A 23,253-nucleotide genomic window follows, 5' to 3' on the forward strand; every position below is an offset into this window, starting at 1 on the left:
TTGGTGTTAGGAAGGTATCAAGCCATAGAAATTATACCAAAACTGACATTCAAACTCAATGCAGACCTCAGTCCTACTTGATCCTGTCAAAGTATCCAATCCATGCCAGCATGGAGGAGGGTTTTTAAAAGATGACAATGATGATGATAGGTACAGAATAGTGAGATGTTTTGTATGTATAAGTACAGAGTTGGTGATATATTACTTTTACAGTTAACTCAGTTTTTCCAATTGATTATTTTCTTATTTGGTAAGCTTTAAACTCTTGTATAATGTTTATTAACCCGTTTTCAAGCCTTACAACTTTTCTGCTTCTGAATGACTTGATTATTTTTTGTTCTTGCAATCATAGTTGGTGCAGTTTAACCCTACACATTGATAAGGGTTACTAAATAGGGAACAATCTTCAATAGATTGATGGGTATTCTCTTCTTTGTTTAACTGTCTGAAATAGTGTTATTTGGGAGGGTTTACCGGCTGTTAGAGTAATAGTTTTCAGTTACAACGCTTGCTGTTGTTGCAGTTTATGCATCTAGCAGAGTTGCCAGCTGAGGATCTTGGGCCTAGATTTCATTGCTAAGTGTCACCAGTTCATCTTTAGCTTCATATCTAACTGTTGTATGCTTATAATTTCCATAGTTTGGATTCAATACACTCTCATGTTCAATGAATGTCTCTTTGTGATGCAATTGCTTTGCAGTGAAAATAGTTTGAGCTGAAGTTTTGAAGTTTGTCTTTGTATTATTGCAGTCTTTTCATACATAGGTGTGTAACTAGATCATTAAACCCATACCATGCTTTCACAGAGGTATTTGAGTGGCCATCAACATCAGCAAGGTTTGATAATGGTTTGTCCTGCTGATTTCATATGTAATATGTTCCCCGATCATCTTGTTGCCACTTCTTTGTTTTCATTCAGTGATGACTGATGATATCTGTACAAATACTTTCTTGAAACACAAGTATGGATTTAATAGTCTAGTTAACTACTTATGTGAGTGTGTGTATGCGCATGCACACACACACACACACACACACACACACACACACACACATATGCATGCACGCACATTGGATGCATTTGAGGTATTTGAGGACATATTTGATAATTTAATAAATCTACTATAATCTAGCAAAAACAAAATAAAATTTGGGAATATGTTCACAATAAATCTTTTTTTTTTCCCAAGATTATTCTATGAATCTGCCTTCAGTTTCAATGACTGTTTCTATGTGGGACTAGAATCATTGACATATCTGCACTAAGTGATCTTTATTCATTTAGGGCATCACCTGGACAATGGCAGTCTTCAGTGAAGCTATAGTATTATGAAGATGTTGATTAGTCTCCTTTTCAACAATGCTCCAAATGTAGTTGTCTATGGAATTAAAATCTGGTAAGTTTGGAAGCCACAAGTGTGACATCTATTCTTAGGTTATGTGAGCTTTGTGAGAAGGTACTGAGTGTTGTTAAAACACATATGACCTTCTAATGCCATACTTCATCCATTGAAGGCTTAACAATAACATTAATTCTCAGACCTTGTGGAAAGATTTGAGTAACATGACATGATACACCACTCCTAAAACCATTTCAGTTACTGGAAACTTATGTGCATCACTCTAGGGACATCAAAAGAACTGCACAAAACCATCTGCCATTTCTCCTGTTAGACTTTTGGTCTTTGTCAAAGTTTTTCTAATCAGAGAAGAACTAAAACATGCCATGTTCATGAAGGTTTTTAACCTTGTTAAGTTATTGCTTGGCACAGATCAAATTTTTTATTTATTTAGTCTGTCTTTGCAGACAGGAATTGGCTTCTCCTCAGTATATACAACTTGTCCACATACTTCTGGTAATCCACTCTGAAGTTCTGTGACAGTGGCCCTCATTGATTTTTCCGGAATCATTACTGATATTATTTTCAACCTGTTGGATGAATTCTGGTGTCTTTATTATGTTTAAGCATTTAGAATGTTTCTTCCTCTTTGATACAGTTGAAACATTGCTGGCAAAGGCTTCCAGTTCCATCGCAACTTTTATGTACCAGTCTTGCCCAATTTAGAAAGTTGGCAGTTTCTAAATTGTTGTGTTCCATACATAGTGCAACAATGATTTCAGACTGCATGTCTTTCCATTTCTTGTGTTAGCATTCTATCTGCCGTAAGGGATCTGAAACATTATAAAGCTTTTAATTTGTTTGAAGAGAACATTAAATGATAATTGTCCTCAAATACCCATCACAACCTCTGTGTGTGTATGTATGTATATTTGTACATACTTGTAGGTGAGATATCAGGGTTATTAAATATTTCAAGGCAAAAAGTCTATTTGTATTTATATTTGATTTATTCCCAATTACGTTGCTGTGGCTTTCTAATTACTGTTTTACATGCACACATACACACACATACACACATTATTTGCTTTACAAATGTTTATTTTATTATTTAAAACATGTAGTTTTGCTGTGGAGTGTAACTTTAGAATCATATGCCACCACGTGGCTGTACAAGTTGTGCATTGAACTATCTGTACAGGTTTGAGTTTACATGAGGTCTTGATAGAGTTTGCTATTATGATATACAGAAGAAACAACCAAAGTACCTTAATCCATACAGGGTTACATAGTCATATTAGTTTGACACCTTATAAGAAATTTCATTTGTTATGAAGTGTAAATATGTTTGCACTGACCTCTTATATATGTGGGGATAACCAACAGGAAAGTGCTTTATTATTTTATGTCTGATGTACTATACTTTCTGGAAGGCTGAATATAAGTTTAGAACTTGACCACTCACGCATTCAGGTTTTCCTTATAATGTGTGTGAGTTCCCTTAATTGATGCCATGTTTCATGTGGGTTGTTTGCTATATTTGTATTGCTTTCATATTGTGATTAATTGATTCTGAGGAAACAGCAACATGTTGATGTAAGGATCTTCGGGGAAAGCATGCTCAATGCTAACCTAGAAGTAGATCTTGTAAGAAAGCCTTATAGAGTGCATGCATGTGCAGTTTATATAGCTGGTAATGCATGTCTCAGTATTACATTGATTTGTAGCCATACTGGTGTTTTGAGTCTTCTTGCAGATCTGCTGAGGTGGAATTGTTTCTGCACATGTCTAAGGTTCTCTTTCAATGTGTGGTTGAAGTGAAGCAAACCCCTATTCAACAGATATGGAGCATCACATGCTTTGTCCTAAAGAATTTTCTTTGTGTAGGTGTGGCTGTGCAGTTAAGGAGCTTGATTCCCAACCATGTAGTCTTCAGTTCGGTCCCACTGCATGGCATTTTGGGCAAGTGTCTTCTACTATAGCTGTATGCTGACTAAAGCCTTTTAAGTGAATTTGGTGGATGGGAACTGAAAGAATCTCATTGTGTGTGTATGTGTGTATATATAAGGAAGCATGTGTTTGTAAGTACCCTTGTCTTGGCATCATTTGATGGTAAAGAAGCATCATCATTATACAGGTGATGTTGTTCACTATTATGGAAACAGGTGAGGGTTGGTGACAAGAAGGACATCTGGTTGTAGAGAATCTACCTGAACCATGCAAGCATGGAAAGGTGGAGCTACCCCAGCCTCTTCTCCATACCTTAGCCTTCGTCTTAAGGATGAGCCCTCCCTCCTTGGGTTTTGCAGACTTGTGAGCTGCATGGTGATTTCGCTAGTGCTAGTGGTACAAAAAGCACACCCAAACCATGCTGGAAAGTGGTTGGCATTAGAAAGGGCATCCAGCTTTAGAAACCTTGCTGAAGCAGATGGTGGATATGATGTAGTCTTCAGGCTCATCAGTTACTGTCAAACAGTCCAACCTATGTCAGCATGGAAATTTAGACATTAAATAATGGCAATTATGTGGCTTACTTACTAATCTTCAATTTTAAAGTTTTTGCTTAAATTCATTTTGTACTTGGCAAGGCTGCTGTAATTCTTAACGTTATCAAGTTATGATAAGACCATTAATATCTCCTATATACTACTTGTGCTTTTGCTCTTTATAGCACCACATTACAATCACCTTGTAGCATCTTGTTTCATTTTTGCCACTGACCAAGTGAACATTCCAACTACCTGAAATGGCTTTAAGTCTGTTTGCCAAGTAATTCAGTATTAAGAGATATTCTATTTTTATGATTGGTCCATGGTAGGTAGATAAAGGAGTAATGTTTCGTGATTGATTATTGGTGTAGAGTACTGACTGGTGAGTTGGCTAGTAAAGCAATTTGATGTTTAATACACATCTTTTATTTTATGTTTATTACTTGTTTCAGTCATTAGACTGTGGCCATGTTGGGGCACTGCCTTGAAGAAATTTTAGTTGAATGAATCAACCCCAGTACTTATATGTTTTTAAGCCTGGCACTTATTCTGTCAGTCTCTTTTGCCAACTGCTAAGTTACTGAGACGTAAACACACCAACACCAGTTATCAGGTGGTGGTAGAGGACAAAGACATTCACACACACACACACACACACACACACACAATGGGCTTCTTTCAGTTTCTATCTACTGAATCCACTCAAGGCTTTGATCATCCCAAGGCTAAAGTAGAAGACATTTGCCCAAGGTGCTATGCAGTGGGACTGAACCTGGAACCATGTAGGTTGGGAAGCAAACTTCCTACCACACAGCCACGCCTCTGCCTATGCTAAAAATTCTTATCTGAAGTTTCTGCGAGTTAAAAAGAAAGCTTCTTAGTCAGACTTAGACAACCATCTTATTCTTAAGTCACTGAATGTGATATCCAGCAGAGCCGAGAAAGTGCAAGGACCTCTCCTTTTTCAGTATTGTTTAAAGAAACAAAATGTGAGACTTTGCTCCATTGAATAGATGCTGCTATGCTCTGTGAATAGTTAGATTGGAGGATCCTGTCAATTTACTCTAGCTTTTCTGGCTTGGAAATGAGTATGTGAATGGAAGACAGAATTGAAATGACAGTTCACCTGAAGATGAAATATTTTACAGCAAATAAGGAAAATGAAGTACATTTGACCTCTTTCTACAAGTGTACTCTGACAATACTGTTAAATAATTGAAGGGCAATTTCATCTAGAGTACTATTATAACTTTGGTTGACACAAACTGAAAGTAGCCCATCATACATAGGTATGTGTGTATAAATATATATGTGTGAGTGTGTATAATATGTATGAATGTATTTCTATCTATATATATGTAGGGATACATTTATATGGGTGTGTGTGTGTGTGTGTAATATGTATGTATGTATGTGTGTGTGTGTATGTATGTACCTATGTATTCACATGTATATATATCCTTCTTCTGTCATCATGTGATAGCTGTAAACATGCTTTTCCTTTGTTTCCAATATTCTGTGGAAACATGTCCATCCATGGGGAAACATGTAAGGGTTGGCAACAGAAAGACATCCAAGGATAAAAAATTTGCCTTGACGCCTGCATGGAAAAGTGGACATTAAAATGACAATGATGATGATATATAATGTATTAATACATTTACACAAACTTAGACGTGTGTGTGTATGTATGTATAGGTGTACATATACGTATATATATATCTACAGTTTGAAACTTTAATCAACGTCATTATTAATAAATATAAACTATATGGAATGTGTTGAGTGTTCAGTTGTTTTGTACACTTATCCGTCTGTACATCTATTTATCTATATTATTATTATTATTATTTCACTTAGGCATAGCTGCACTAATCTCCTGGTGCTGGAACTCTACATATGCTTCAGAGCAAAGCGTCAGTTGAGTACAGAGCAGTAATAAATTAAAATGACAAGGAATAAGGAAATTAAACTTCATTTACAAAGCTCTGATGAAGCTACAGGGTGATACACAAGCATTCAACAGTGAGTGCATTGCACCTTGTAGCAGAAACAGCTGTAAGCTAATGAAGTTCATGACAATTTCTTATTCTCTTGTCATTTTAATTTCTTATAAATATATGTATTAAGTATTTTTATGAGCTTGTAATTTTGACTTCTATATTTCCTATGTTTTCCCTTAGGAGAAGGAAAATGAGTTATATAAAAACTGTTACCCACAGCAGGAATCAGTATTACAAGAAGGTTGTGTGTACTAGAGCAGCCTTACTTTCAACATGTTCTCATCTGAAGAGCAGGCATCTAATCAGTTGTTCTGATGCATAAAAATTTCATTTAAAAATGTTTTTGAAATATACTTCAATAGAATATAGTGAACAACTATTGAAGAAGTGGCAAGAAGCAACAAAAATTTTAGAAGAAAAATAAGTGAGTGGAAATTGAACTGGTGAGTGTGTTAATTAATAAGGCATTGAAACAGAATGACTCTCCCCAGACACAACAAAATATGTTTCAACACACGAATTCATATAAAGAATCTGGCAAACCAAATACATAAACGAAATTTAAAATTAACTTTAACCCTTTAGCATTCAGATTACTCTGTCAAATTTAAAATTTATTTATTTACATTGCTTTAAATTAACCATGCATTATCTTGAGGCTTTGAGATTTTGACAATGGGATTGTTGATTTTTAGAATGACATTGTAGGGTAAGTGTGAGGGATCAGATCTGGCTGGTTTGTATATAAATCATGTAGACTATTTGGACCAAATGTGACCGGCTTATATGCCAAAGAGTTAAGTGGAGAAATAACCTATTTCTTCTGTTGTGTCTGGGGAGAGTCATTTTCTTCTTGTGCCTTATAATGTAACACACCCACCAGTAAAATTTCCACCTATTTCTTATTTTTATTTTCTTAAAATTTTTGTTGCATCTTGCAACCTTTTCAATAGTCGTGACTTTAGGAAAATAAAAATAAGAAATAAGTGGGAATTTAACCGATGAGTGTGTTATATTATAAAGCACAAAAAGAAAATGACTCTCCCCAAACACAACAGAATATGCTTCAACACACGAACTCATATAACGAATCTTGCAAACCAAATCCCAAAATGAAATAACCTATTTCTCTTCTATAACATAAGATAACAATTGAACTGAAATAAGAATAAACTGATTTGGAAATAGAGAAATATTTCTATCAGAATAAAAGTTCATTGTTTGGTACATACACTTTTGATTGTTGTTTGAGTTATGTTGCTGTGGTTAATGAACACTTTATGAGTGGAACTTGTGAATCTAAATGTCAGCGTTGTTTTAATTATTGTTGCAGTTTTTCCAATCTTGTATCAAATTAAGTTTGTTGCTTTATCACCTCTGTTTTTGACTTCTGTCTAAATGAATATTATCTTCTGGCAGATTTTGTGTGTGCATGTGTGTGTGTGTACATGCACACATGTGCACACACATACATATGCATATACATACATGCATAGGGTGGGAGTTTACAAAATATACAATTAATTAATTTTCTGTTTAAAATAAATACTTTTAAGAGAAGATTCCAGAAATTAAATTACCTTAACTTTACCCATTTTTATTTAAAAGAGGTTAAACAACTTTTAGCAAATGTGATTTCCTTCTTATATTTGCTGGTGACTTTGCTTTATTTGAAACATGCAATGTACTAATAATTTCCTTGGTTACAGTAAAAAGAAAAGTGAGAAATCATTATTAAAAAAAAAATAATGATTTCCCACTCAGTATTGTTGGATATGGAATCTTGGGTAAAATATTTGTGGATTGAATTGTTTCTTCATCTCATCTTCAAATTTGAATATTTCAGATTCTTTCTGAATTGGAAGTGAAAAGGAGACCAAAACCACCTATACGTGGCAAAGGCCCAGGTAACAGAGTCAAAGAACGACCAAAGTCTTTGGTATGTATTCCATTCTATGAGTTCATTGTAAAGGTTTATTTACTTGCTATAAGGTATCAATAAATTACTTAGATTATTGATCAGATATTGGATGAGGCCGCAAGCTGGCAGAACCATAAGCAAGTTGAGCAACAAAATGCTTAGCACTTCTTCTAGCTCTTTATCTTCTGAGTTTAAATTCCACTGAGGCTGACTTTGACCCTTATCCCTTTGGGATTAATAAAATGAAATACCAATCAAATACTAGGGCCAGTGGTATTGACTGAACCCTTCCCCTCAAAACTACTGGTTTTGTGCTCAGATTTGGAACCATTATTTATTAAATAATTTTGATAAGGATTCCGATTTTTATTAGATTTTTCTTAATGATTCTTTCTTACTTTGTGAGGAATGTTCTAGAATATCTATTACATTACAGATTAAGATTCCCTATTGATACAATTATCTGTTCTAGTTTTAGCTATGTAAATCAGTGAAGCATTAATGTGTTGAGTTTTCCATCCATCCATCCATCCACCCTTCCTTCCTTCCTTCTTTCATTTTTTCTTTCTTTCTTTCTTTCTATCTATCATAGAGGAATTGGTGAACTGTATCTATTACCTTGTTTCAATTCCCTGTTGGAGTTACTATTCTAAGGTTTCCAATTTACTCTGTGAATTGTTGATATCCACTCTACATAAGTGTCTTTAGTTGAAAATTAGATCTTTCATTTTCCTCATTTTTAATGAGATTGTTCAAGTATGAGGTCTGCCCTGGTGACCAGCTATTGTAAGCAAGATAACCATTTCAAGATAAATCTCAGCCGGATCTATGTAACATTTTTATCTCATTCTATCGCTCCTGGGTAGTTTTGCAATTTTTAACTGTTCAGTTTAGAAACTGATGTCTTAAACTTCAGAATTATTTCTAATGCTGATTACTCTTCTGTGAAGTGATACATTTCTATATCAGGCAAATGATATATATTTTAACAATTCTATCATTGAAAAAGGATTCAGAGGCAATGAAATAAAATTTCAAAAATTGAAAGCATAAAATACAGAGATGTAAGTAGATGCACTGCAGTAAATAATTTACTGCTTAACCCTTTCATTACCAACCTGGCCAAAACCAGCTCTGGCTCTGTAGTACAAATGTCTTGTTTTCATAAGTTTTGCATCAAAATATACCACCAAACCTTAGTTGCAATTTATATTCCTTATATTAGTTTAATGATAACTAAGTTATTTTACTAAATTCTTTGTTATATTTAAAATAATTGAAAGAAACACAGAGCATCTCAAAATAAATACAGTAACGAAAGGGTTAATGGTCTTAGGTATACATTTTGCTTGGATAACTAAGGAAAACTAATAATGTTTAATTAGGAAAAGTAATGATGTTTATTTAGTGGCTTTCTATCTGATTCTGTGATAAATTGCCCCCAGTTACTCTCTGTAAAATCATTAGTGATAGGAAGGGTATCAGCTATAGAAAATAAAATCCAAATGGAACATATGTGAAACATAGTTCCTGATCTCTCTAGGAGGACTAGAACTGTTTACAAGTACTCAGTTCCTGCTGTTTTAGCCAATGTATAGCAACAGAGAAAGTAAGATATAAAATAATTGTATGTAGCATTCTCCCCCAAGATAATGTATATTGAGTAGACAGACAGACCTGAAGCTAATCTGATGCAGAAAGGGCATGTCTTTGGTGAGGTTACGAACAACAACAAAAGGGCTTTCACAAGCATAACCGTTTGATTGATTAGTAAAACTGAATGCTTAATCAAACAATTGATTAGTCAATTGGTTGACCAATTGACAAATAGATATTAAAAAAGTGAACTACAATCAGTGCATGTCTTTATTATTGGCATAATGACCCTCCTAAGATACAACACAAACTGACAAAAATTCTACATTAACGCTTATCATAAAATAAATTATATTGAATCATTATTTCTTTTAATATGCTGTTTCTTGTATATTTTCTTTGATCTTAAACTGCTGTCCCCATTTACTTTGGTTAACTGAATGGAAGAAGCTGTGTAATATGTATTAATTTAGTATTTGACAATTTATTTTGAATCTTTCTCGGTGAATGAAAGTAATAGTCAAGCTAGTTCTTAGCATATCTGACAGCATGAAACTGGCATTGGCCTGCAGGACATACTCATTAAGCTTATAGGAGGCCCACGTTTGCATTTAGGACCTGGGATGATGTTTTTGAGACATTGGGGGGAGGGAGTTCTATATGCCATCAAATATGGTAATTCCCAAGATTAAAATAACTAAGATTTTAATCTTTTAGGGAATTCCTTGTACATGTTGTAGACATACATTCATGTAAAATATTGTGGACAAATGTTCATCAAAAATATTTATTATGACGGCATATAATTTTTGTGATAAAACTGTATCGCTTAATATATGTATGTTTGATATAAATAAAAAAATAAAACTTTATAAAGTTTAAATAATATGCATGAATGCATATTTTATGTTTTTGCTACTTTTATAAACATTAACCAGCATGTAGATTTTATTTTTTTTAATATGTTTTATTTTGGGTTTATTAATATTTGTATCCCAGATTTAACTGCTATTACTAATGAATTGTAAAATTTGAAAATTCAAGTATTTTCATCTATTGACCCTTTAGCATTTAATCCAGCCATATCTGGCCCAAATATTTTTACCTGTTTTATGTTAAAACTGACCTGATCCAAATCTCTCACACCTACCTTACAATGTCATTGTTACAAATATACAAATGCACCATTGAAATCTCGAAGCTACAAGACAATACATGATTAATTCAAAACAAAAGAGAATAAATAAGTATTACATTTGAGAAAAAGATCTTTATTCTAAAGGGTTAAACAATAACTATTTTCTGCATGATTTTATTTTCTCCACTGAAACTGCTTGTTTTATTTGACCGTTTTTCTCATTTGTATGCAGAGAATTACCTTTTATAATGACATCTTATTCAGTAATTTTTTTTTTTTTTTTTCTAATTTTGTATTGACATTCTAGACAACCTAGCAGTTTTTGTGGTTTTGACTCTGCAATGAACAGGGGTTAGAAAACATAAGAGAGAGAAAGGTAGCTTATACAAAGTGTTTTGGAATTAGCTTTAGGGAAAAAGGGATTTTGTATGTATGGATGGATGGATTCATTCGTTCGTTCATTCTGTTTTGAGACTATTTGTACACCTCAACAACTGTTTGACTTCTGTAAATCAAATAACAAAAGTAGAAGTAAGATTATATGTTAGTTCATAAAGGGCACAAACAACTGTGAAGAGTTCACTGAGAATGAATTACTTTGACATTTTGTTTGTTGCACTTGGTCATCACAGGTGGAAGAAGAGAGAGTCATCAAGTTTTTACATGCGATAGAGGCAATTGTTGAAATCTTGAAGTGCAAAATTCAAGAGATAAGGACTCAAAGGATGAGTTTGACAAGGCCAAATCAAGATTGCATCACTTTGGTAGATTCAAACTTGGCAAACATATACCCAATGTATAAGCCATAAGTAGGATCAATGGAGATAACATGAAGATTACAAGAGACTTTACTGCAGACTTTAAATTCTGATTGGCATTGATGAATCTTCTTCGACAAGTCTGTTCTGAGTAGCTGACTGCCTTTTATATAGTTGCATGCTCTTAGTTTTGTCATCGGTAGAAGCTTGCAACTAGTTTGGTCTTTGATATAGTTTTTCAGACTCACTAGGTTTTTTTTCATTCTTTGAAAGGAACATTCTAGAAGTTCTAAAAGCATGGCCAAGTCTACTGATGTTTATCTCTCAAAATCACTGCTTTGATGCTCATGACTCATGAGTCTTCACCTATTCGTTGACTCCAAGTTTGTCATACTGTACTACCAATGGTTGTTCATTACAGAGAGTATACAGAATATTTCAAACTGCCAAATTTTTTTTTTTTTTGTAGAGAGTTTGCATTTTAGATCTCTAGTACAGAATGGAGATTACGTAACATGGGCATATGTGGTACTCTGTCGGTTACCATGATGAATGTTATTTTGATCAACAAAACACCCTGCTTGTGAAATTAACATGCAGATGGCTGAATACTCCACAAGCATGTATACCCTTAACATAGTTCTGAGGGAGATTCTGCATGACACAGAATGTGACAAGGCTGGCTCTCTGAAATACAAGTACAGCTAACTCATTTTTTGCCGGCTAAGTGGACTGAAGCAATGTGAAATAAAGTGTCTTGCTCAAGGACACAACATGCCAGGAACAACTGAATATGAAAGATGGTGTCAAGATCCATCTTCTGTCTGATGCATTTCTCCTGGACTTCTTGTCTCATCAATCACACTGATATCACGTGACACAGTTTAATACTGCCACCTGAACCTTGGCTACTTTTAGCAGAGACCATTCTGTTATAGACAATGGGGCCAGATTTCCATTCTGAAGACATCTTCCTTTTTATATGTTACAGTGACCCTGAAAAGTATCATGTGTGCTGCTCTTCTTCCTCTAAATATGTTACTAAACAAAAATAAATAAATAGGTGCAAGCATGACTGTGTAGTAAGAAGTTTTCTTCCAACCACATTGTTGCAGGTTTAGTCCCACTGCATGGCTCCTTGGGCAAGTGTCTTCTACTATAACCTTGGGTTGATCAAAGCCTTGTGAGTGTATTTCGTTGACAGAAACTGAAAAAGGCCCATCACATACATATATATATATAAAACATCATCATAAGATAATTCATTAAATTTCATTTAATGAATTATCTCTTATAATGATATTTTTGCTTAAATACATTCATACGGATAGACGAAATTCATAAATAATGTATGGTAAAAGAAACTGGGAACCTAGGGAACAATTCCCTTAGGATATGGAGTAATTTTTTATCTGAATAAATATAATATATATATATATATATACACACACACACACGTGTGTGTTTGTGTGTCTGTCTGTCCCTCACCACTACGCAACAACCACTGTTGGCGTGTTTATATCCCTGTAACCTAGCAGTTCAGCAAAAAGAACCAATAGAATAAGTAACAGACTTAAAAAGAAAATAAGTCCTGGGCATGACTCATTCAACTAAAATGTCTTCAAGGCAGTGCCCCAGTATGGCCACAGTCTGACGACAGAAACGAATGTAAGATAGAAGATAAAAGAAATCAAAGCATTGGTAGTTGGGGTGGAGGAGAATGACACGGAATTATTAGGGATGAGAAGTAGAGCAGTACTTTGGTACTTCCTACTGTTAACTTTGTTCTTTTTTATTTTTAAATATTGAGACAATAGAAAGATAACTTAATTCGTCTGACATATCATAAAATACATATAGATTCCCAAAAGGCAAAAAGGGCATGAATGCCTTAAATTCTCAATATTTCTTCTTCCCATGTCTGAGTAAAAATTTGTGTACATTTATTTTCTTGTTCTTTTTTTATCTACTATTTGGTCATGGGCTGTAATTTGGTTGTTATATCAGTTGTTCTTCTTTAATTCTACTTGTGTTGCTGTGAACATCAAATGGTTAGCAGGATGAGAATGGAGATCTATGTATCGACAGTGTCTATCGAGGTCGCCGGTCTATGCATGCAGTGGGTCCGACAGGTGGGCAGCATCGGCTTGAGCGAATGACCACTGTACCTAATAATGAAATGAATGAAATTCATATTCAAATTACTGACAACGTTCCTGAATACCGGCCAAATTTCGCTAATATAAGGCAAACCAGAGATAAACATAGGGAGAGAGAGCGAGAAAAGACTACAGACTTCAATGTAAGTTTTATGAATACACCCATCTATTTATTTGTTCCTGTACATACATGTTGATACATACATATATATGTCTGTGTGTACACTCACTCACACACACATATATATATATATATACACTCACTCTTATGCACATCTTTTCAGTCAAATGTATCACATGCCAAAGAACAATTTAGTAGTAAACTTTAAGTTTTCTACGTCAGGAGTTAATTTCTGTTAATACAACTGAAAATTTTCTGCATATTACTGAGATGTTAGTCATTTCATTGATTTTTGTGTTTCATGGGAAATTTCTATGTTTTGATTGAGTCTTTTGTTTTTTAAATTGAAGACGTTTAATATTTCAGTTCCTTTCACTAATAATAATTAATAAAGGCAAAATTTGTAACTTAACAAATAATTTTTACCTGTAATTAACTCCGTGTTAAATCGTTGTTCTATTCTGACTCTTGCATGTGTGAATTTGTGCTTTATATAAAACCAACATTGCTTTACTCATTGTTTTGACCAATTTTTTTCTTGTATGACCATAACAAATGAATTGCTATAGTTTGGGGGTTGTTCTTGATTATAAATATTTTTTTCTGTTTGTGTGTGTATTCATATGTCAGAATATATAATTAAAAGAATAGTACAAATGATTGAATAGTTTTTGTTGGAACAGTTTTTTTTTTTTTTTTTTTTTTGTATACCATTCCTAGAACTAACCTCTGAACTGCAAGTTAGAAGTGAAACTTATTGTTAGCTAGGTTATCTATGATTCAGAATGAAATTTTGGGCTATGGGTGGTTGTCACCCCATTTATTGTAGTAAGGTTTGAAGTCATGACTGTTGAATTTTGTGGTTCACGGGTCCACATCAGTACCATCAAACAGAGTGGCTTTGGACATTGTTCATAAATGACAAATTACTTAAAAATAAGAAAATAGAGAGAAACTACCTGTCCACAAACCTTTATTTACTCTTCAATCAAACCACTAAGATCTATGCTAGCATATATCCTCATTTTCAACCAGGGAGAAAATGAATCAGTAATGGAAAATAGGTTAGTTTCAAAACACTCAATACTGGAAATATGAAGTCAACGGAAAAAAGTCTTTGAAAAAAAATTTGCAAAATGTGTCCAAAAGCACCCAGTTTGACAGTATCATTCCCCACTAGTTTAAAAAAAAAATATTTTAGTTATGATTAACCGTGTATAGGTACTACTTTTACAGAAATGAAATAGCTACTATAACACTGTGTAACAAAATTAAAATTTTTTTTTGTTTTTGGTCAGTTAGTGTTATTTCCTATCTGCTTCGGTCTAAAAGTCAAAGGAAATGACTACTATTCCCTTCAAACTTTGCTTTTGTGACCTGGATGTCAATGTTTTGAAACTAACCTATTTTCCATTACATTTCAAACAGATTCACTGCTGAATTGCTGAAGCAGAAATATCATTATAGCAAATATTCTGCTCAATACCACAGATTTACTTGTCAGTGGTGGATCATAACTTGAGCATGTGCCTTAGTGGCTGACAATATGTGTATCTCTGATCATGAACAGGAGTAATTGGGGAGCATCATAGCCATGTGTTAAGAGGGATTCTTTGGGATTGAATGAATGTAACAAAAGCAAAGTTTGAAGCCATTCCTCGTACCTTCTAGGGGTAAGCAAATAGGAAATAATAGTTGCTACCCAAAGACAAAAATCATGTTACACAGTGTAGTAGTAGTTGTAATAATAATAATAATAATATATGTAATATCTCTTTAGTTCTCTCTCTATTTTAGTGTGTGGGGAGGGATCAAACTGACTACAATGTTGGGGTACAATATTGCTGAACTACAATTTTAAGATGCAGTATATTCTGTCAAGGAAAATAGATCATGCAGACTACTTATCAAGGCTAATTCCCAAGAGCGTGGAACCACTAGAAGAGACCATGATAGCATCATTGCAACCAAAAAATGAAGTAAGAAGTATTGTGTGTAATTTAATCCAGGAACTGCCGGTGACAGCATATGACATAAAAATGAAATCCGTAGAGGATAGTTACATTACAAGAAAGAAAGAAACATTGAAAAATAAGAATAATAAAAATATAAATTCAATTTATTTCTCACTACATTACAATGTCTTAATGTACGTGTTGAGAGTAGCAGTGCTAAGTGCACTACAGAAGTGAGTATTGCAACAATTCCACTGTGAGTACCTGGGAATGTCTAGAATGTAAGGTTTAATGAGGAGCTTTGTATATTGGCCGACTATGAACAGGGACATTGAAAAATTGGTGAAAGCATGTAGAAGTTGCATGTTAGCAACCAAAGCACCACCTGTAAAATACCAATCATGGCCAGAGACTCAGAGCCCAAGGTCCAGGATACATATCGACTATGCTGGACCAGTGAACGGCACATACTATCTAATCATTGTGAATAGCTAGAGGTATGCAGATGTAATAAACCCACAGCAAAGACAACAATAAAGTTCCTACTTGAGTTATTTGCTTGATACGGTGTTCCAGACATGTTAAGTTTCAGATCATTGAATACAATTCATGGGATCTGAATTTAGAAATTTCTACAAAATACAAACCATAAAGCACATCTTTACGCCACTCTACCACCTGAGGTCAAAGTTGCAGGCAGAAAGATTTTTCAACACGTTCAAAAGAGCTCTAAGAAAAGCTAGGAATGAACTAGATAACGACAGAGTTGATGTTTGCATATAAAATAAAATCGATCTTCAATAAATTATTGCCAAGAAAAAAAAAAGATTGAAAAATACATTTGAAGGAAATACAAGAAATATTACTTTTCAAAGTAGGAGATAAAGTTCATTTTAAAAATTACAAAAATGGTAAAGAAGGTTGGGAGGATGGCTGTGTAATCAAAAGATTAGGTAACATGATGTATTTACCAATGGAAGTCTTCTATGATATCTTTGAAGTACCAGCACCAAGGGATATTAAACCCCATAGAACTAGCTTCAGAAAATGAAAGCAGACAGAATATCTGAAAGTTATACCTAAACAAGATTTTAATCCCTCCCTGCTCCAAAAAAACGAATGCTTAGTACAACGAAAAGAAAAGTGCTGTGTGCAATGAACAATACTATCTTAAAAGTTGGGCAACAATTAAGATACAACAGCTAAAAATCAAAAAATGGGAGAGGTATTAGAAAGAAAAAATTAAAATAAAGAAATTCTGCTTTCTCACTAGTTGAAATCTCAAAAGTGGAGATGTGATGAGAGCTATGGTGCCCCTTTGTGAAAGATAGACTGGTCTGAGTAAAGTATAAATTGTAACGATCTGACTGAGTTTGGAGTGAACTGACATTCATGTTAGTTCGCAGTGAAGTCAGGTGTCAGTTGGTTAGTTCACAAGGAATATTGAATTTTGGTTCGTAAAGAGATTTGTCAGTTCGTTACATTATTTTTACTGTTGTCTGGTTATCTTATTTATTGTACATAACAAATTATGTTACAACTAAAGATTATCTCCTGCCCACCCCAACACACACTTTTATTCAGAAAGAAAGAGAAACAATGTAATAAGACTTTATCACTTTTGAGATGATTTTTTTTTTTAATAGTATTTCGTTATGTATTTGATGTACTTGCTTAACGAGTAATTTGATCTGAGACTGTGTTGACACTAAAGCAGTTATAATGCAGAAGACACATATTAACCATTCAGAAACACACAAAAGCTGAACAGTTTTTGCGTATTTTTGAATGACTAATATGTGTCCTCCATGCTTTCTTTTATTCTTTCACTTTTAGGGGTTCCAGGCACTGGACTGCAACCATGTTGTCTAATACTGCAGGTTTTAGTCAATCAAATCAACCCCACTACTTACTTTTTTAAAAGCCTGTTACTTATTCTAGCAATCTGTACTTTTGTTGAGCCATTAAGTTACAGGATGTAAACTAACACCAGCTGTCAAACAGTGTCCCTGTAAAGACAAAATAAGGCTGACAATCATAAACATATAAGTATGCATGCATAAAGGCCCATACATGCATACGCACTCACACACACAACAGGCTTCTGCACAGTTTCTGACTACCAAAATTCACTCATAGTGCCTGACTCAAGCAGAAGACACATACCCAATGTGCTACACAGAGGGACTGAACTCAGAATCATGTGGTCTGAAATTGGAATTCTTAACCACACAGCTATGACAGCTTCAAAATGTAAAGTTATTTTATTTAACATAAAATGGGATATTAAGGGTTATTTTATTGCATTACAGTAGATAATCTGCTCTTATAGCTGTTATATAACATTCTATGTTATACATGGTATTAAAGAGTTTCAAAACAATTTAGAGTTCGAAATTGAGATATATATTATATGTAGAAGTGGCTGTGTGGTAAGTAGCTTTTTTACCAACCACATGGTTCCGGGTTCAGTCCCACTGCGTGACACCTTGGGCAAGTGTCTTCTATTATAGCCTCGGGTCGACCAAAGCCTTGTGAGTGGATTTGGTAGACGGAAACTGAAAACGCCCGTCGTATATATGTATATATATATATATATATATATATATATATATATATGTGTGTGTGTGTGTATGTTTGTGTGTGTGTGTTTGTCCTCCCAACATCACTTGACAACTGATGCTGGTGTGTTTACAACGCCGTAACTTAGCAGTTCGGCAAAAGAGACTGATAGAATAAGTACTAGGCTTACAAAGAATAAGTCCTGGGGTTGATTTGCTCGACTAAAGGCGGTGCTCCAGCATGGCTACAGTCAAATGACTGAAACAAGTGAAAGAGTACTAGCATATTATACACGCTGGTGTATTATATATGGATTTTACTGTAATTTAGCATTGATCATTTGGATGTAGTGAAGAGCATGAAAGGTTTGTCTGCTAATGTGCTAAATTTTATTTGATATGACAGTAGTTTATAGTTGCTCTGCATTGATAACATTTAAGACAATATTATTATTATCGTGTTTAGGGCAACAAGCTAGTAGAAACGTTAGCATGCTCGGTAAAATGCTTAACTGCATTTCATTTGTCTTTATGTTCTGAGTTCAAATTCTGCCGAGGTCAACTTTTCCTTTCATCCTTTCAGGGTTGATAAGACAAGTACCAGTCAAGCACTTGAGTCGAGGCAGTCGACTTGCTCCTTCCCCTGAAATTGCTGGCCTTGTGTCAAAATTTGAAATCAATATTGTTATTGTGTTTACTTCTCTGATTTTGTTGGAATCACTTCAGAAATGTTTTATTTCTTCTATTTGTTTCTTTTTGCAATTCCTAGGGCCCACCACCTGACCCTGCCTACAACTTCCTTGCAGATAGACGCCGTGAAGGTCCTGGTTATGACCGAGGTGACAGGGATGGAGGAGGAGGAGGTGGAGGAGGAAGCAGTGGCAGTGGCGGGAGAGGAGGAGGAGGAGGGGGAGAATGCAGCAACATAAAAGATAACCGTGTAAAAGATATTCGCAGGCACCCAAAAAACTATGGTGGAATTGATTTCCAAAATGTGAAATCAAAAATGAAAGCTGCAAGAGATAGACAGGTTAGGATACAATTTATCATTGAAATTACATTCAAGCAGACATTGCTTTATTAACCATTTAATAGCTAATTATTCACTTTTAACACTTTTTCTCACTCGTTATTTCTGACAAGTTCATGTTTAGAACAGTTGATGTTAAGTAAATTAAAATCACTTTTCTTCTTCCAAACACCCAACAAATCTGAAAGGTCCTGGAATCACAACATATTTTATTTGGTGCTAGATTAAACTTGTAATTTGGAGAAATATTTTTACTCACATATCTATAGAAAGTAACTTTATGAAGTATATGAGAGAAAAAATATAACTACCTCAGACTGTTAAAAATATTATTCCAAAGCCAATTAGAATTAGTTTCTGCAGTTGAAAGCTTCAAAATCACATTCTGATAAAAATATATCAAAATTAAACTTTTGAGAAGTTTTTGCTCAGTGTAGACTTACTTCAAGTAAAAAGTACATATTTCGAACTAATTCATAAGCAGCTTTCTTTGTGATTGTACAAATTAGTTTCAAAGCATGTTCTCTTCTCTTGAGATCTATATCCTTTTCATCTTATTCCACTCCATTTTTGGATAAAATCAGAAAGAGGTTGTGTAAAACATTGTGGAAATCCAAAAGTTAAAGCTAAGTTTCAGTTTTAACACTGCAAAATTTTTATACTTGTTAAATATCTGTAGCATTCATTGATATAGTAACATATCACAAAGTTAGAAGGATCCAGTGTTAATCATCATAAAATATATTTGGTGATTTCATGATAACCAGACTATTGGATGTTGTTTTACATCGCTGGTCACAATATGCTTTGTACTGTTTTAGCTTTCAAGTGATGCCATTTCATTGGCTAGACAAGTAGGCCAACATCCCCCTTGATTAGAAGGCTAGTTCATTGCAGGGTTACCCATTTACAGCTAAGTGGACTGGAGCAGCATGAAATGAAATGTTTTGCACAAGAGCATAACATACAGCTGGTCTGAGAATCGAAACCACAATCGCAGGATTATGAGTGCAATACACTTAACCACTAGGCCACTTGCCTTCACAAATATGTTGATGATTTCTAATTTTGGAGGAGAAAACTGTTGATTCAGCCAATCCAGTAATTGACTGATACTTATTGATCCTGAAAGAATAAAAAGTATAGCTGATTATGGAAAATTTAGCGACACTAAGACATGATTAAAGCATTATGTTAGGCACTCTGCCAATTTGCTGTCCAGTAAAGTAAGTAGAGAATATGATCAATTTACTTATTAAAAGTAGGTATTGTAATGCTTTCAGAAATTTTCAGATGAATAAATATGAACTATAGAAAAATATATTTGGAAAGTAATGCATTTATTGGCAGTGAAGTCAGATTTATAGCTAGGAACCTTAAATTTGATTTTATTTTTCTGTTTCTGTTAATAGAGTTTCAATTCCACTCCTCCGACAAAGATGGAGATGTCTATATCGATGACAGGTCGTGAGAGACGCCAATATATGGAATGGAAAGCAGAGAGAGACCGAGTTGACAAAGAAAGAATTGAGAGACAAAAATCTGCTTCAGGAGAATGGCGAAGAGAATGGGATGCTGAGAAACATCAGCAAGAGTAAGTTGTAATTATTTGATAATGTATTAAGGTTCTGAACTTCATATGTTCTTGGAATAAGAATTTCAACATATTTTTGGTGATGGTGCCCCATAGTAAGCACTGGTGCTGGTACCACATAAAAAGCACTGGTATTGGTGCCACATTAAAAGCATCCAGTACACTTTTTAAAGTAGAAACCATACCAAAAACAGACTATGTAACTTGATGCAGTTCCTGTCAAACTGTCCAACCTATGCCATCATGAAAATGGACTTTAGATGATGATACCAATGATAACGATGACAATGAGGAAGAGGATTTAGACTGATTTCTTTGTCAGAAAGAGAAAATAATTTTTGTGTCCTTTATTTATCAAAGTGTCAAAAGCTAAAGTTTCTACAGCTGAAGCACTAATTCGTCACTCTTAGCATCTTTTGATAGGCAAGGGACACTAAAAAAATCATCTGAAGAAAGCAGGAGACATACTTTGGTGTTAAACTATTTCAACTAAAGCGTCTTCTGTACAGTTGGCAAAACTAAGAGTGATCAATATATATATATATATATATATATATAAAACAAATATAAGAGAGTGGTCAATATATTGCTCACTCTAGCACCAGTTAATCCAAAAGGTTTCAACCACGAAGATACATGTTTCCCATGAAAGCCAGTACGACTGTTAGCTCACACGGACAGGGCAAGTAAAAAATAACAAAAATACAGATTATTTTGGGACAATTGTTTCGCTATTAATGAATTAAATGTAATATTACTTACAAAAAAATCCATTTGTAGCTCGTCAGCCAAGACTATCTGGATGAAATCCACTCAATCACACGCCAGATTTTACCATAACGATAATACGCGTGTGGTTCAATTGATTCCATCCGACGTTATAATTCAAATGCCCCAACCAACAGCGCGCCAAACTTTCACGGAAAACAAATACAGCATTTAGAAATAAATGCAGCATAATTATAATTAATTAATAAGGGTGAGAGAATTAGATACTAATTAATAGTATATTTATTCAACACCAAGTGGCCTAGTGCTACGAGAAACCTGGATTATTATAATATTTTATAACATATTACAATACTTTTACAAAACAAATATAAGAGAGTGGTCAATATATTGCTCACTCTAGCACCAGTTAATCCAAAAGGTTTCAACCACGAAGATACATGTTCCGAGCAATATATTGACCACTCTCTTATATTTGTTTTGTAAAAGTATTGTAATATGTTATAAAATATTATAATAATCCAGGTTCTCGTAGCACTAGGCCACTTGGTGTTGAATAAATATACTATTAAATTAGTATCTAATTCTCTCACCCTTATTAATTAATTATAATTATGCTGCATTTATTTCTAAATGCTGTATTTGTTTTCCGTGAAAGTTTGGCGCGCTGTTGGTTGGGGCATTTGAATTATAACGTCGGATGGAATCAATTGAACCACACGCGTATTTATCGTTATGGTAAAATCTGGCGTGTGATTGAGTGGATTTCATCCAGATAGTCTTGGCTGACGAGCTACAAATGGATTTTTTTGTAAGTAATATTACATTTAATTCATTAATAGCGAAACAATTGTCCCAAAATAATCTGTATTTTGTTATTTTTTACTTGCCCTGTCCGTGTGAGCTAACAGTCGTACTGGCTTTCATGGGAAACATGTATCTTCGTGGTTGAAACCTTTTGGATTAACTGGTGCTAGAGTGAGCAATATATTGACCACTCTCTTATATTTGTTTTGTAAAAGTATTGTAATATGTTATAAAATATTATAATAATCCAGGTTTCTCGTAGCACTAGGCCACTTGGTGTTGAATAAATATACTATTAAATTAGTATCTAATTCTCTCACCCTTATTAATTAATTATATATATATATATATATATATATATAGAGAGAGAGAGAAATAGGCAAATGTAGCAATCCTGAATATGAACATCAACAATACAGTTGAAGGACAGTACCTCTGGAGAGCTGTCTATAATATACACCTACAGTAGGGTCTCACATTACACCAATAACGACACATGCACTAGCTCAGTATCACTTCATTATTGTTAGTTACTGATTGATTGTATAACCAGCACCCTAAATAATCGATTAGTTAGTTGGTTAGTTATTTTAACCAATTGACTAACAATAAAGAAGTGATACTCAGCTAGTGTGTTGTTATTATTATTGGTGTAATGACCCTCTCAAGACCCAACAAAATATCTTGATTTCTGTGTAAAATAATTGTAATACTTAAAAATAAGTTTTGACGCATATCATCATCCTCATCATTTAGCATCCATTGTCCATGCTGGTATGTTTTGGATGGTTTGACCAGGGCTGGTAATCTGAGGAGATGCACCAGAGTCCAGTCTGATTCAGCATGGTTTCTACATCTGGATGCCCTTCCTAATGCCAACCTCTCCAAGAGTGTAATGAATGCTTTTACATGCCACTGGCATGACACCAGTATCTGCCATGACTACAATTTCATTTGGCTTGATAGGTCTTCTTCTCAAGCACAGCATATTGCCAAAGGTCTTGGTCATTTGTCATTGCCTCTGTGGGGCCCAGTGCTCAAAAAGTGCTTTT

At 34.2% G+C, this 23,253-nt stretch overlaps 1 protein-coding gene across 15 annotated transcripts in view; it reads left to right on the forward strand.

Annotated features, from left to right (window-relative positions):
- Positions 1–23,253, forward strand: part of LOC115217028 (AT-rich interactive domain-containing protein 4B) — a 143,269-nt gene that overhangs the window by 91,702 nt on the left and 28,314 nt on the right. For 11 of the 15 annotated variants that reach the window (XM_029786568.2, XM_036507720.1, XM_036507722.1 and 8 more), the window contains 4 exons: positions 7,679–7,771; positions 13,302–13,547; positions 18,811–19,071; positions 20,484–20,665. In XM_029786568.2, the coding sequence (XP_029642428.1) occupies positions 7,679–7,771; positions 13,302–13,547; positions 18,811–19,071; positions 20,484–20,665 (782 nt within the window). The remainder of the gene's footprint in view (positions 1–7,678; positions 7,772–13,301; positions 13,548–18,810; positions 19,072–20,483; positions 20,666–23,253) is intronic. The other 4 variants (XM_029786567.2, XM_029786571.2, XM_029786575.2 and 1 more) reach the window with 2 other exon arrangements.

Source organism: Octopus sinensis, linkage group LG11 (genome assembly GCF_006345805.1).
Source record: "Octopus sinensis linkage group LG11, ASM634580v1, whole genome shotgun sequence".
Taxonomy (NCBI): domain Eukaryota; kingdom Metazoa; phylum Mollusca; class Cephalopoda; order Octopoda; family Octopodidae; genus Octopus; species Octopus sinensis.